This window comes from Lepisosteus platostomus, chromosome 11 (assembly GCF_059453375.1).
Source record: "Lepisosteus platostomus isolate fLepPlt1 chromosome 11, fLepPlt1.hap1, whole genome shotgun sequence".
Classification (NCBI taxonomy): domain Eukaryota; kingdom Metazoa; phylum Chordata; class Actinopteri; order Semionotiformes; family Lepisosteidae; genus Lepisosteus; species Lepisosteus platostomus.
In genome coordinates, this window is record NC_142621.1 from 13387408 (window position 1) to 13402600 (window position 15193).

The 15193-nt window shown below is 37.4% G+C and overlaps 1 protein-coding gene across 2 annotated transcripts; it reads left to right on the forward strand.

The window, feature by feature from the left end:
* The first annotated feature begins 348 nt into the window (after positions 1-348).
* Positions 349-13356, forward strand: uap1 (UDP-N-acetylglucosamine pyrophosphorylase 1). Of its 2 annotated transcripts, XM_088598497.1 has the most exons (11): positions 351-705; positions 1646-1951; positions 4011-4215; positions 5553-5728; positions 5865-6037; positions 8114-8307; positions 9191-9331; positions 10257-10445; positions 10993-11034; positions 12253-12319; positions 12492-13356. In XM_088598497.1, the coding sequence occupies exons 2-11, from the start codon at positions 1669-1671 to the stop codon at positions 12582-12584; spliced, it is 1563 nt and encodes a 520-aa protein (XP_088454623.1). In that variant the 5' UTR covers positions 351-705; positions 1646-1668; the 3' UTR covers positions 12585-13356. The 2 variants fall into 2 exon arrangements, with proteins under 2 accessions (XP_088454624.1, XP_088454623.1); XM_088598498.1 differs by lacking the exon at positions 10993-11034 and having other exon boundaries at positions 349-705.
* The last annotated feature ends 1837 nt before the right edge of the window (positions 13357-15193 follow it).

Genomic DNA, 15193 nt, shown 5'->3' on the forward strand with positions numbered 1-15193 from the left:
TCTCTTGATGACAGTTCCATGGTAACACTACAAATATTTAAATCGGAGAACACTTCCTGAATTTAACTTTATAGGCTATATATTCCAACAACGCGCAAAATAAACTAATTGTAAGATTAAGCATTCAAATCTACGTTATCTTTCTTGGACCCCAGTCTTAACCTTATCGATTTAAAACATATGTATATATTATTTTTAATTAACTTAATTAAAAAAATGTTCTGCTTCGAGGTTGCCGCAGTGGGTGAGGGTGACGTGATGACGAACGCAAGAATGCAGACTAACCGGTAAAATGAGCCGCGGTATTTTTAACCTAAACGCTTGGGAGGGGTTGATATATAAAATATTACACAGTACTACCCCAAATTCAATTCTGACGGTAAGTCTATTTTTCAGGAGAATATTAATTTACGTAAAGACAAGGCAGCCAAACGCACAATGACCTCCTCCTAATGATTTTCTTCCGAGGTTGCTGTACTACCGACTCCTCCTCACACAAACACATACAGAGAGACCCAGCAAGACAGCCTGTTTCTCCGCCAGTGAGGGGCTTGTCTTCACGCTTTGCCACGTCAAAGTGACGGATGTGGAAGGTGGATCCGGGGGGCGGAGGAGGTGTTGGAAAAAAAAGACGAGGCAGACTCAAGTTATGTGCACTTCTTGCTGTTAAAGGGAAGATAATCAACGCTGAGAATAGATTATAAGGTATGTACACCGTATGTTCAATTTTTCAAATTTCATGCATTGCTCTCAATTTGTAAGTGTCTATTTATGTTCGTGGATCACCGGTTCTTATGATGCACACTCGAACACGCTGTGTACCCAGGCTAGGCTGTCAGAAAGTGAAAGGATATTTCATTTAAAAGAAGAACAATTCTAAAGGCGATTGCACTGTTTGGTTTCCATTCGAGTTACTTGTGTACCAGCGCAATGTACAGTACCATTTAAAGTTCTTCAAAATTGCTTACAGGCATGCTTTTAAAATGAACTGGTTTAATCATTATCTCTACATTTCAAAGATGAACTGTGTATGTATTAGGCTTTAGGAATAACGTAGCCATGCTAGTACTTATTTTCAGATTAATTTTTATATCCCGTTCTGTGGAAATGTATATCTTAGTATGACCATAGGAAAATCTTGTCGGGGGTTGCTGGTACATACAGGTCATTTCCTGCCCCATAAATCAAATCAAATCAAAGTTTATTTATCAAATGCACAACAATACAGCGTGCAGCAGTAGTTGCTGGCAATGAAATGTCTTTTCTGCAAGCTCACAAAAATCACAAGAATCACAGAAATCCAATCATTGTTGACAGCAGTGCCCAGACTGGCCCAGTCTAAACTAAATCTCTACTTGGTGGATACGTCTTTTTGCATAATGGGTAGATAGAGGACACGCTTGCAGTGTTGATAGTTTTAATAACATTTTATGGAGTGAATGACTTTGACTTCTTAAAAACTAATAGCATTATAAAGATTGATAGTAATAATGCAGTTAAATACCTTTGCCAATGTAATGCCAATAATCATGTTTTGGTTTAGCTTTTTTGAGATGCATGTGAATCTTACCACCTTTCATTCCCTATAAGCTTCAAGGTGTTGTGACACCTAGTTCGACCCTGTATTCCCTACGTGTATTTTCAGAGAAAGAGAGCACCACACTGTTCATGACCATGGATGTCAGCAGAATTGTTGAGAAACTGGCAGAAGCAGGCCAGTCCCATCTGTTGCAGTTCTGGAATGAGCTCACCGAAGAAGAACAAGCTGAAATGATGCTAGACCTTGAAACCATGGACTTCATTGAGATCAATGGCTTCTTTCAAAACGCCATGAAGGTGTCTGGCCACACCAAGCAGGCAAAGGTGGATGAGAGGATGGAGGCTGTCCCCAGGGAGGTCTTGGGTAGTGTTACTCGGGACAGAGACAAGCTGAAGCTGTGGGAAGCTGAAGGTTAGTAGGATAACTGTACCCTGATATGGTTGTATCTTGTGGCTGTGATGTTAAGCCATCTGTTAAAAATAGCACCCACTGGGGTTCTGGAATTTATATGGCATTAACAAATATTTAGGCTTCCAAGCCAGAATGGTTTGAAGAACAGACTAATTAATCAGAAAGTGCAATGAAGACTTAATTTTTTTTCCCAGTATTACCATAAGAAAATTGTAAAGGATGAAGTTAGGCGTCTCGGAGAAACCAGTGGGAAAATAAAAGAGAGAAAATTAAAAATGTTTAAAATACTAAATTAATATTAATGGGCGTGTTCACCTTGGAAAAATTGGTAGCCTCCCTCACATTGAACAAGGAAAAGGTTCTGTATTAAAATGATGATATCCATTACTTTGACTAGAATCTTGCAATTGTATTGTAGCATCCATCCCCAGAAAATGGTGCCAAAATGAATGGAGCCAAGTGTTTCTAAATAAGTGTTACTTCATGTAAACTTGTGGAAATGCTAATTAGAACAAAACAGGCCTTTAAATGATTGCTTATAATGATGCTTTGTTGAATAGTTTAATAATTGTTAAACTGGATTAATTACATTTCTGTCTTTTAGACAATGTGAGGAAATGCAAGAAAACAGGAAACAACATAAGGATATATAGTTAAAAGCATATAATTTATATGTTAAAAAGTTAAAACTATACAATACACTAGCATGCCCCCATTAAGAATATTGTACGTGATTTTCACCACTACAAATGAAGATTATTATTCAGTTGCTATCTAGATAAATTGTTGAAATTGAACCAAATATTGCCTTTGGTTTTAGTAGCTGATGTAATTTTCTGAAATTTCTGTATACTTCATGATGGTGTAGAAATTGCGATGATGCATGTATTAACAAAGTTTGCTGAGGATGTTAAAGGTCAGCTGTTCACATCTGGTTCTGTTTATGTTCTATGCAAGCAGGGTTTGGTGTTGTAGTTCATGAAATTGGTGTTTGGATTTGTTCTTCGAACGTTATGTTTTATTGGTAAATTTAGAGTACATTCATTTGGTCCTCATACCCCAAATCAATGTAAATATTTTGTTAGTGGGAGGGGAAATTCTTTTTTGTTCATATCCCTGCAGTTTTGTGTGTTTGTGTTTTGTCTAAACAAAGAAAGTTGGGTAATGGAGTTTCTTACTCTGGACAAATAGGCGGGTTGAAGTCATTTACTGGCACACATGTTTTTGAAATAGTGCTTCCTTTTGGCAGTCTGCTTTGATAATTGATGTGTAGCATGCAATAAAAGATTGTAACAAGACAATCAAGAACTGCATGCCCCAAGGAAGTACATTTCTTACTTATCTCAGATGATTATCTTATCAAAGGTGATCTTTGACACTTAGGTCCACCCTTTAGGTAATTACACACACTGAAGCTCTTCAGAAGTATCATACACACACCTTACATGTGACTCATTTTGGTTTCTATTGGCAAAACAGGTTTATTGATGTTTGAAGACCAGATTTACTGGCCATTCAGATTTTATGGGCACATAAATATTAATTCTTCTGTATTTTCTCTTGGTGATTTAATTATTTTGATCAACTTTTGGATTGGAATCATTTTAGATGCTAAATAAACTATACAGATGCGAGTTTAGTCCACTGTGTTTGACAGTGTATTTAACTTCCTCCAATCTGTCATACACTTCCTATAAAAAATAATGGTAAGTGCGATTAACTTGCTCAAGATTGAGGAAAGCCTAAAAGTCATTGCCCGTTTAATAAATTATACCCTGGTAAGTAGGATACTACATAAACTCTGAGCAATTTGTTGGTATTAAATAAAGCAGCAACTGTAAATCATGGAATAATAATTTTGACCAAGTGTTCTTCCAGCTTCTCAATATCCTGTATCCTTTATCTTTTTAAAAATTGTAATAAATCTTGCTAAGAATTTATTTCAGCCATTAAATTTTCAGTGTGACGTATTCTTAGAGGTACATGCCTGGTTCAGTTGTAGTCTGCCTGACTATATTTCTTTTTTATTTACTTCCATATTTGCTGTCTTTCTCCCCAGGGCTTAAATGCATTTCCCAGAACAAAGTGGCTGTTCTTCTTCTGGCCGGTGGTCAGGGCACCAGACTGGGAGTCTCATACCCTAAAGGAATGTATGATGTAGGCTTGCCATCGCACAAAACTCTCTTTCAGATCCAAGCGGAGCGCATTATAAAACTGCAGCAGCTAGCTGAGGAGCAATTTAAGACAAAATGCAACATACCATGGTAGGAGTACTAATGCAAATTTCAGATTGCCGACTGGAACATAGGTTACAATTTAGCTGCCTGACTTGTTTAGGTGCTGATAGATGATAGATCCAAGGATTTTGTTTATTTGTTTCTTGAAAGATTCCACAGGATCAATTTTAACTTAATGTCTAGGTAGCTCGATCTAGACTCCCACAGCCCTTTGTGTAAAGAGATTCCTCCTGTTCTCAGTATCTAAGTAACTTCCCCTTAAGCTCTTCTTTGATCATGATGCATGAAAGGCACTAGTGGATCAAGCGGTTTATCACACAAATGAAGGTCAATAAGTTGAGCTTCAAGCTCCGTAGATTTTCCAGTATATCGCTGTGAGATAATTCCCTTCCCTATAAAGCAATATTACTCTGCTTGTGCATATAGTGCTTACAATAAACTTTCACATTGGTTACGTCTAAAGAAATCTTGTGAGGAAAGAACTTATGACCATGCCACTGAGTCTTGCTAAATTCAGAACACAGATCTGCATTTGTGCATTTTTATGGTACATGCAAGGCCGAAGGCTCAATGAAACAATTAAAGAACCTCTGTTTTATGAGTGTGTTCTTGTTATGCCCCGGCTGGCTGGAGTACATTGGAGATGTAGATGCAGGCGAACTGACCGGAAAGTGAGGCTGACTGTTGCCTAGGGATTGAAGGCAGAGAGGAGAGCCTGCCTCAGTACAGCTGACAGGACAGGGATGTTGCTTAATTCGGTGCTGCTTACGAGGAATATCTGCGAGTTGAAATAAAACCTACAATTTGGAGAATTGGGATGGCAGAACAACAGGTTCCTGAAGCAGGCAGGAAACTGCATAACTCTGAGTATCTCAATGTCAGAGTACTGAATTAGTGCAGTTTCTGACTTACGTTTGGTGATTAATTAGATGGATGATTGGGTTCCTGATTGAAAGGAAGACGGATGCACAAACACAGACTGACCTGGTCTTCATGGGCTGGGTTGGAATGTGAGTGCTCATGGGAATGCGGCAATTACTCATGGCAACCACAGGCAGGAGCCTCTCCCAGCCTGGGTGTGACAGTTCTCCTTAGTTTTATTTTCATCTGAATTTCCCTCTATCAAAAGCCTTACCTTTTTCAAAGAAGCACAAGTTGTTGTCATGTTCCCATATTGCGTGTATCAAACTGCACATTGTTGCACCAGACGCACAGGAAGATGACATGATGCTCATTTCAAACATGTTAGCTTTTCTGTTAATCTGACCAAATTTGAATTTGGGTTGAATTTGACTCAGTTGAAAATGCATCGTGTTGGTGTGATGTTCCTTCGGGTCTCTTAGGAAACATGTCCTTTTTACTAGGTATATTATGACCAGTGGTCGAACAATGGATTCCACCAAAGAGTTTTTCGCTCGGCACAATTTCTTTGGCCTAAAAAAGGAAAATGTAGTCTTCTTCCAACAAGGAATGTTGCCAGCCATGGACTACAATGGGAAGATCATCCTTGAGGGAAAAGGCAAACTTTCCATGGCACCAGGTATGTCTGTGACCGGTTCTTCAGCCTTATATGAGTACAGAGGAAAGAAATGCGATATTGTTCAGTCAAGTTTAAATTTTCTCTTGCTGTGTAAAGTGGAATTCTCAATATCTGATATTCTTTGAATTTTTTTTAGATGGAAATGGTGGACTTTATCGAGCACTGGGAGCACAGAAGATAGTAGATGATATGGAACAGAGAGGGATTGCATATATTCATGTGTACTGTGTGGATAATATCCTAGTCAAAGTTGCAGATCCAGTTTTCATTGGTTTCTGTGCGCAAAAAGGGGCTGATTGTGGAGCCAAGGTAAGTCAGTGGTTTCCAATGGAATTAAAAGAAATGTTTTGATTACATCCAGGATGATTCAGGAACAGGCTAAACCAGATGTGCATACTGAACACAAGGTGGCGCTGAAAGATTCTAAAGAGCTTTAAAAAATAAACCAGTGCTCTTGTACTGTACTACTGTACAACAAAATGTTCCCATAGGAGTTTATACACTGAGAAACAATGTGTACTTAAATACTGTTGTTCTCATTCAAGACTTGTAGATTAAGCCCAGTGTAGTATATGATTAAACCAGTCACAAATTTAATTTTCTTTTGAATGCAAAAAAGAATAGCTTGACATCAAAACTGGCAGGAAGCCAGTGGCATGGGTGTTTTTTTATTTAAAAAATTCTTAACAGATGTTAGTTTTGCATGGATAGGTCTGAACCTCACAGAGCTCAACAGTGAGTGTGTGCTCACTGTGTTGTGTATGAAGTAACATGAGGCTTGAATTTATTTCTCACGTTTCCATGCAATGTGCGATTTCGCAACATCATGTTGCTCTAATTTTATAGGTTCAGTGTTAATATTTTAATTGCCATTTTAATGTTTTGCAGCCACCTCTTGAGAATGTCTTTGGCTGTGATTTGGAACAAAAAAAATGTAACAGCACTGTGTTACTGAGTACTGTGGTTAAATTGTTCTCATGAAAGAAAAACACTCTCATGTGATGTGCAAACAGCCACAGTAGTTTTGTAATACTGTTTCTGAAAAATGTCTTGAAACCTGAATTCTTTCCATTATGACCCTTATTGGTTTGATAGCTTGACATTTGTTCTATGATTGACCAAAGCCTTTTTCGTTATTAGAGTATAACAATTGTTGAAGTATACATCACTTAGACTGAGATATGTTTGTAATAGCCACAACACAGAAAGGCCAACTTAAGATGTTCATTCTAATCTTTAATAATATTTAAAATGTCACACAAGAAAACAATAGATTATTTTTATATAAGTAACTCGACTGTTTAAAAATGTTTTTTTATTTTTTTTTATTTGTCATCTGTGAGTGCTTTATCCTCTTCATCCTCTTTATTCTTTTCACACAACTGGTTGCTCTGGATGACAGGAGTATTTCAGGGTTGTAGGTGGAAAAGGAAGGACACACCCAGGTCTATTTTGTATTTCTTTGCCTGGATGTTCAAGTTATATGAAACAAATATAGCAGGGGATTTCTTGATTTCTGGTCCCAGTGGATTTTGTTTTTCTGGCAAAGACCTTACAAAGTGACTCACATGGAATTAAAAAGGTACTCAACCAGTACTAGTAGACATTCTTTAATGCTCTGTGTCGTTTGGAATTAGTCATTTCCAGACACCACTTTGTTTGGCTCTGTCATTGAAATGAGTGGTTTTTAGAAACTGTATGAATAAGGTCACCGAAGGAAACGGAAAACTATATTTTCTTTCCTGAAAGAATTTTTGTTTTTACTTTTACAGGTTGGGAATCAATTTTTTCATGGGTCATTTTTGACAAGTGGACATTTAGTATGAGGAAAGCGGTTCTGGAAAATATTTTACTTTACAGGATTTAAGGCTTTTTTAACTTTCTTTTTGGAACTGTTATGTGCTCTTAAAAACTACTAGGAAATGTTAATCATTAACTAGCCAAAGTGCTTCAGGGTTTTTATTTTTATGTATGACAAACTGAAATAGTAACACTAGAATGGGAACTCTGATTTAAAAGGGAGTTTAGATTTTTTTAAGCATTTTTAACAAGGGCATTTGTTATTTTATATCCGTTCCATCCATAGCATTTTCCTTAAATTAGTATGAAAAGTACATACCTCGGTAACCCTCCTTTTTTAACAAGATACATTTCATTTTCATCAGTGAATGTAGTATTTCATGAGCGTTTAACACATCATGGATGCTAACACTTTGGGAAGCATTACATGCCAAACATATCTTTACCCCTGCTTTGTCCAGAGATTGTGTCTCTTGGAAATGACAGAGAAGAACAGGGACAAAAGAGAACTGGTCAGACAAAAATTGCGAATGTTGCTCTTTCGGTGCTCTGACATCACTGCTGTGGCCTTGTCAACCTCCCCAGGTAGTGGAGAAGACGAACCCCACTGAGCCCGTTGGAGTGGTCTGCAAGGTGGATGGGTGCTACCAAGTGGTGGAGTACAGCGAGATCACCTTGGCGACAGCGGAGAAACGCAGCTCGGACGGCCGGTTGATGTTCAATGCTGGAAACGTGGCCAATCACATCTTCGCCCTGCCATTCCTCAAAGATATAGTCAAGTAAGTGGTGGAATGTAGATATTTCCACTCTTCTTTTTTTGTCCGCTCTTCTAAATAAGGATGTACTGTACTTTGCTCTCACCTCGGTTAACCTTGGCCTCACACAGCAGCAGAGGGTGATTTGGCTGGCAGGTTTGACAGCAGCTACAAAGATGTTGGCACTGGTTTGGGCCCCTCCGGTTTCCCTTCTCTTGCATCACTGGATCCAGGCCTATCTTGATATTACTGTATTAATCTGGCACTCTCTACTGCTTAGATCCATGGTGCCAGAGACAGGGCTTCTGGGGCCTTGAGTGCTGCAGCTGACATGTCAAATCTTTGATGTAGAGTCCTTTGGTGGCAGACTTTCCGGATGGTTCCACTGATGGTGGGGGGTGGGGTGGGGGAGTGAAATGTTGTGTTGTTGTGTACTTTTTCATTTTTTCAAAGGATTTCAAATGAATAAAAATGGTTCACTCACAACATCCTCTTTGTGGGATATTGTGAATTAGTAAGTTGCCAGAAACTACCTAAAGGCCCTGTATTCTTATTTTAGGTTAATATTCACAAAATTATACATACCAATATACATATACCGGTAAATTATAATAAAATGACCAATTACAAATACAATTACCAAGCCCTCTGACATTTCTAATATTGTGTATAAGTTCATTCTGTGAAATTTTTTATGTTTTTTTTACCAATTGCTTTTTAGTTTAAACAGTGTGTAATTAATTGTAGAATAAATCCTACTGACAAAATTGCTGTTGTGGATCCCTGTTGCTATTCAGTTTGTAAAAGGAATGTTTTTAAAAACATTTCTGACCCCTTATTGGTATTTTCACTATAAGATGATTCAATATAAGATGAACAATTCAAATGTTTCTTTTTTTTTCATTAGCATTTATGAACCTCAGTTGCAGCACCATGTGGCACAGAAGAAAATCCCGTATGTGGACACGCAAGGACGGTTAATCAAACCAGACAAACCAAATGGGATTAAAATGGAAAAATTTGTCTTTGACATCTTTCAGTTTGCCAAGTGAGTTCAGTAATTTTCCACCCTGGTTTAACATATGTGGGGCTGGCAGTGTCTGTGCTGCCTTTAACTTGGAATGAACAGTTATAACAAAGCTACCCGAAGTTTCGTCCCTGGATTTTGAAAGAGTGCATTTGTCACTGTGCATTCCGTTTTTATTTCCTTTCTGAATGGAATCACATTGGCCAGAAAATTTGTCTATGGGTTTTTAAAACATATTTATGGGAGAATGAATATATTTGTGTGCATTTTAATATTTTTGGAACATACTGTACAGCTGTCAAGGTTTATTATCCCTAAAGTGCATACAAGAATGCATCATTGCTTAGCTATTCATTAGGAATATGGTTACATATCCTGAAATTAGTGTTACAGTGCAATAAAATGCATTTTTCCTCCTCAAGACCAAAAACCCCACAAAATCACTAAAAAAGTATTAGGAGTGCATGGTAAATAGTTTCTGCGGTTGCTCTTTTCTTATTTTTATCTGTCACTGTTACACAGGTCGTTATTTCCTATGCCCAAGACATTTGGAAAATTCTTGTAATGCAGTTCTGCACAGCTTTGTGCTAATAACTTGAGCTGACCATGAATCAGTCCAAGTGTTTAATTAACTTGTAGAAGCTACAATAGCATTGTCTGTTTTAGGAGTAAATGTCTCATTTAAATGAATCTGCAAAATCTCTCGATTCTTTTTTACAGCTTAGGCCTGTTTTCATCTTCTACATAAAGAACCATCGGTGGCTGAAACACTTGGTTTTTCTAGAAAGAAATTATAACTATCCTTCTGCTTTTTCCATTTTTAAGACTGTAGGAACATAAGCGTGACTAGAGTTTAACAAAATCTTGCTTTAGGGACAATCCTGTGGAGCTGTTAGTGCCCAGTCCTTACAGAAGCTGACAATTCTGTTCGGTTCACCTCTGCCAGAACCTTTGTTGTGTATGAGGTCCTGAGGGAGGATGAATTTTCACCCCTGAAGAATGCAGACAGTCAGGATGGGAAGGACAACCCTACTACAGCACGCCATGCCCTGATGTCCCTGCATCACCGCTGGGTCCTGACCGCTGGAGGACACTTCATAGACGAGAACGGCACCAGAATCCCTGCAATCCCAAGGTAACCATTCACGCTCTGTGGTTTCTACAAGCGAAAAGATATTCTTTTAGTTATTTGTTTGCTTCTTTCATCCAAAATTAGTTATATTTGTACCTAGTTACGCAACGGGGCATTTTAATGAAAACATTTTAGTCAAGTACCTTCCTCAATACTAAAACAGCATTGCCCTATCCAGGATATGAACCCAGAATCTTTCAGTTGCAGGTCTAGAGCCCTAACCACTACCACTGTCCACCCATCCCCCGTTTGTGTTGATGTTCAGCATATAAAACATAATATATATATATATCTTTTTTTTATGTTAGTGTGTCAGGTTTTCATTTTACGTTATATTTGCTTCAGTATTTCTTATGTGCATTTTTTTTGTTGATGATTTACACATATGAAACATATTAACCTTTGTTGGTTTAGGGAATAAATTATAGGTCAGCAAATGTGGGAAGTTTTTAAATGTAGTTGAATTGGTTGGGTTTTTTTTTTCCGTTATTTTCTGTACAACACATTTTGGTTTTCATTAACTACATTTATTCCTGTGTAACATTTCTAGAAATGGACCTGCAGGAAGTGTCACAGCCGATGTCGCTCAGAAGTAAATATTTTTGGGGTTGGTTTTAGTGCATGGTGGTGGGGCTTTGCTATCATCACAGTTTCAATGATTCCAACACGAAGTAGTTTCAGCTGACTGCAAAGCACGATAGATTGCAAACATTAGCCGCAAATTCTAAAAGATGGTGTTGTCAGCTTATTCACTGGCTGGTCTTAAGTTGGTGTCTACTAACATAGGAATGTGGTGCATGCTCAAGGTTGGGGGCTAGGCATGCTTTGATCCATGATTCAAGATCTTCTCTTTAGTCTTTTCTTCAAGAATGATTCCTCTTGTTTTAGACGTCTGTCTCAAAGATGCATTCAGTCTCTTAATCCCTAACACTTTCTTTAGTGAACAGCCATTCATTTCCAAGAGTAAATCTGATAACTTCAAAAGAAAATGATCAATACCTTAATTAAAAATGTTTGATCAGATTTTCAATGAATGGATGGCTTTTGATTTATTCCAGCAGCAACTGAGTTTGATCTCAAAATGTTAACAAGAGTACAGACCATACATTCGGGGTGTACCTGAATGGATCTTAAATTGAACCATCATTCATTTATTAATTATGTGGAAAAAAATACATAATAAGAACAATGATTTCCAGAGGCTTCAGTCTCTGATGTGTTTGTAAAAAACAGAACGTAATTATGTGCACGTTTTTAGAAGCAGCATCTCATTCAGGCTCTTGTTTGTCCATCAGATTCCCACTAAAGTTAGCAAAAAAGCAAGATAGACTAGTTAAGTAAAAAAAAAACATAAATATTGTATTTAAGCATTAATTAGCATGGGAATCACATATATATTGAAAGAAATATATATCTTAGATGATCATATTGGGTCATTTATTTTTAAATTAAAAATAAGGAGACAGAGAAAATAATCCGTCAGAGAATAAGAAACGTATTTGAGCTATCATGAAATAACACAGTTGACTTTAGACCAGTGTCATTTACGAAGTGAGCCATATTTTTCTACTAGACACAAAACTGCAATCTTTGCCTGACAAATTCTCAAAGCTGTGGTTACTTTTTTGAAAATGTTATACCAGAAATGGGTGCCTAAAAATGTGCATCGGCTCACGTCCGATTATTGCATCAGATTAAAATCTGACTCGTGCTTTAACTTCTAATATCGAGAATTTGTTAAGTAAGTAATAAGCATAGAAAGACGTTGATTTGGGGATTTTTTTTTTCATTTTATCTCCCGTCTTCTTAGCTTAAAGGATGTAACAGACCTGCCAATCAAGTGTGAAATATCTCCACTGGTCTCTTATGGAGGAGAGGTAAGTTTAAAAAGAGTAGTTCTACAAATATACTCTGATAGATTATTATTATTATTATGAGTAGTAGTAGTTTATGTGATTTTTGATTTTAGAATGTTTTGGAGTTCATTGATGATGAGAGAATATCAGACTTGCCAGCATGTGAGCAAATAATTAAAAAACTGTCTTTCAGGGAATGGAAAAATTCGTACAAGGCCGTGAATTTTGCTCCCCTTTACTAATTGATGAAACTGGAATCCATGAGCTGGTGAAAAATGGAATTTGATGGCTCAGAAGGAAAAACAATCTGTTTTCATCACCTCTTTGCTTTTGGGTTAGGGAAAAAGAAAACTGTGAAGCTCTTGTGCAATAAAATGAATGAAGAAAGTCTAGCCTGGCTATATGAAAGATACAACTTAAAGATCAAGTTATTTATTTTCATAAGACCTATTTTTTTATTGATGTAACATGGGCAAAATTAGATGCTCTTGAGTTTTAATTTGTAGTTTGTATATAAACTTTAGACTTAATATGTCTAGTTTTAATTTTATAAATTTTTAATGTTGGAGATATTTAATAATGGTACTTTTGAAGGGCTTTTATGGTACCTGGTAAAATATCCTTGTGAATTGTTTTTTTTTTCTTTACTTATAAATTATCTGTGTACAATACTATATGTCAGAGAGAGTTTCATGTCTTTTCATTCCTGTTGCACAAGTACAAAGCTACTACATAGGCTCACTGTTGGAGAGTTTTATTAAAATAAATGGGGAAAAGGAAATATTCATTTTCTTTAAATGTTTTATGATTTACATTGTCAGCTGCTCATCAGCTTCAAAGGTCCAGGCATACTAAAATGATACTTCGTGCAAGCAGTCTTTAGTTTATAATCCAGGTAAACTTTAACAGCCTATTAAGAAATAACAAATGGGTCTTATAACACAGCTTGAATTACAGCAGCCTGCTTGTCCAGTTTAGATCCATGATATGGATTTTCTTATTTGTGTTCTTTAAAATTTGTCTTCGAAAAGCTGTTTCATTAAAATCTCTTTTTCTTATATGTTGCCTGTTGTGATATATATTTTTTTTGCTTATATATACTAGCTAAAGTAGTTTCTAATAAAGACATATTAAAGCTGAGTACTAACAAGTTCACAAGGGAAACACAACAGCAAAAACTTGTTGAATATATCATTCTGCATCAGTTACATTTAATTAGTTTTTATTTTATGGACTCTTTGTTCATGGTGAGCATCAAAGCACTTTGCCATTTACACAACGCTGAATTCTTGCAAAGAATGCATTCTTATTTCTCCAGAAGAATATGCTACAATATTTTTTTACATGTAGTTAGTTACAGTGCCTTGCGAAAGTATTCGGCCCCCTTGAACTTTTCAACCTTTTGCCACATTTCAGGCTTCAAACACCAACAAGTGGGACACAATTGTGAAGTGGAACGAAATCTATTGGATTTTTGAAACTTTTTTAACTAATAAAAAAATGAAAAGTGGGGCGTGCAAAATTATTCGGCCCCCTTGCGTTAATACTTTGTAGAGCCACCTTTTGCTGCGATTACAGCTGCAAGTCGCTTGGGGTATGTCTCTATCAGTTTTGCACATCGAGAGACTGAAATTCTTGCCCATTCTTCCTTGCAAAACAGCTCGAGCTCAGTGAGGTTGGATGGAGAGCGTTTGTGAACAGCAGTTTTCAGCTCTTTCCACAGATTCTCGATTGGATTCAGGTCTGGACTTTGACTTGGCCATTCAAACACCTGGATACGTTTATTTGTGAACCATTCCTTTGTAGATTTTGCTGTATGTTTGGGATCATTGTCTTGTTGGAAGATAAATCTCCGTCCCAGTTTCAGGTCTTTTGCAGACTCCAACAGGTTTTCATCCAGAATGGTCCTGTATTTGGCTGCATCCATCTTCCCCTCAATTTTAACCATCTTCCCTGTCCCTGCTGAAGAAAAGCAGGCCCAAACCATGATGCTGCCACCACCATGTTTGACAGTGGGGATGGTGTGTTGAGGGTGATGAGCTGTGTTGCTTTTACGCCAAACATATCGTTTTGCATTGTGGCCAAAAAGTTCGATTTTGGTTTCATCTGACCAGAGCACCTTCTTCCACATGTTTGGGGTGTCTCCCAGGTGGCTTGTGGCAAACTTTAGACGAGACTTTTTATGGATATCTTTGAGAAATGGCTTTCTTCTTGCCACTCTTCCATAAAGGCCAGATTTGTGCAGTGTAAGACTGATTGTTGTCCTATGGACAGACTCTCCCACCTCAGCTGTAGTTCTCTGCAGTTCATCCAGAGTGATCATGGGCCTCTTGGCTGCATCTCTGATCAGTCTTCTCCTTGTCTGAGCTGAAAGTTTAGAGGGACGGCCAGGTCTTGGTAGATTTGCAGTGGTCTGATACTCCTTCCATTTCAAGATGATCGCTTGCACAGTGCTCCTTGGGATGTTTGAAGCTTGGGAAATCTTTTTGTATCCAAATCCGGCTTTAAACTTCTCCACAACAGTATTACGGACCTGCCTGGTGTGTTCCTTGGTCTTCATGATGCTCTCTGCGCTTTCAACAGAACCTTGAGACTATCACAGAGCAGGTGCATTTATACAGAGACTTGATTACACACAGGTGGATTCTATTTATCACCATCAGTCATTTAGGACAACATTGGATCATTCAGAGATCCTCGCTGAACTTCTGGAGTGAGTTTGCTGCACTGAAAGTAAAGGGGCCGAATAATTTTGCACGCCCCACTTTTCATTTTTTTATTAGTTAAAAAAGTTTCAAAAATCCAATAGATTTCGTTCCACTTCACAATTGTGTCCCACTTGTTGGTGATTCTTCACATAAAATAAAAAATTTATATCTTTATGTTTGAAGCCTG

Excerpts from the sequence above, each read along its gene's own strand:
- uap1 (XM_088598497.1), top strand. The coding sequence starts at position 1,669 with ATGACCATGGATGTCAGCAGAATTGTTGAGAAACTGGCAGAAGCAGGC. Across the intron at positions 5,729-5,864 it reads CAAACTTTCCATGGCACCAG|ATGGAAATGGTGGACTTTAT; the intron begins GTATGTCTGTGA and ends AATTTTTTTTAG. Across the intron at positions 12,320-12,491 it reads TGGTCTCTTATGGAGGAGAG|GGAATGGAAAAATTCGTACA; the intron begins GTAAGTTTAAAA and ends ACTGTCTTTCAG.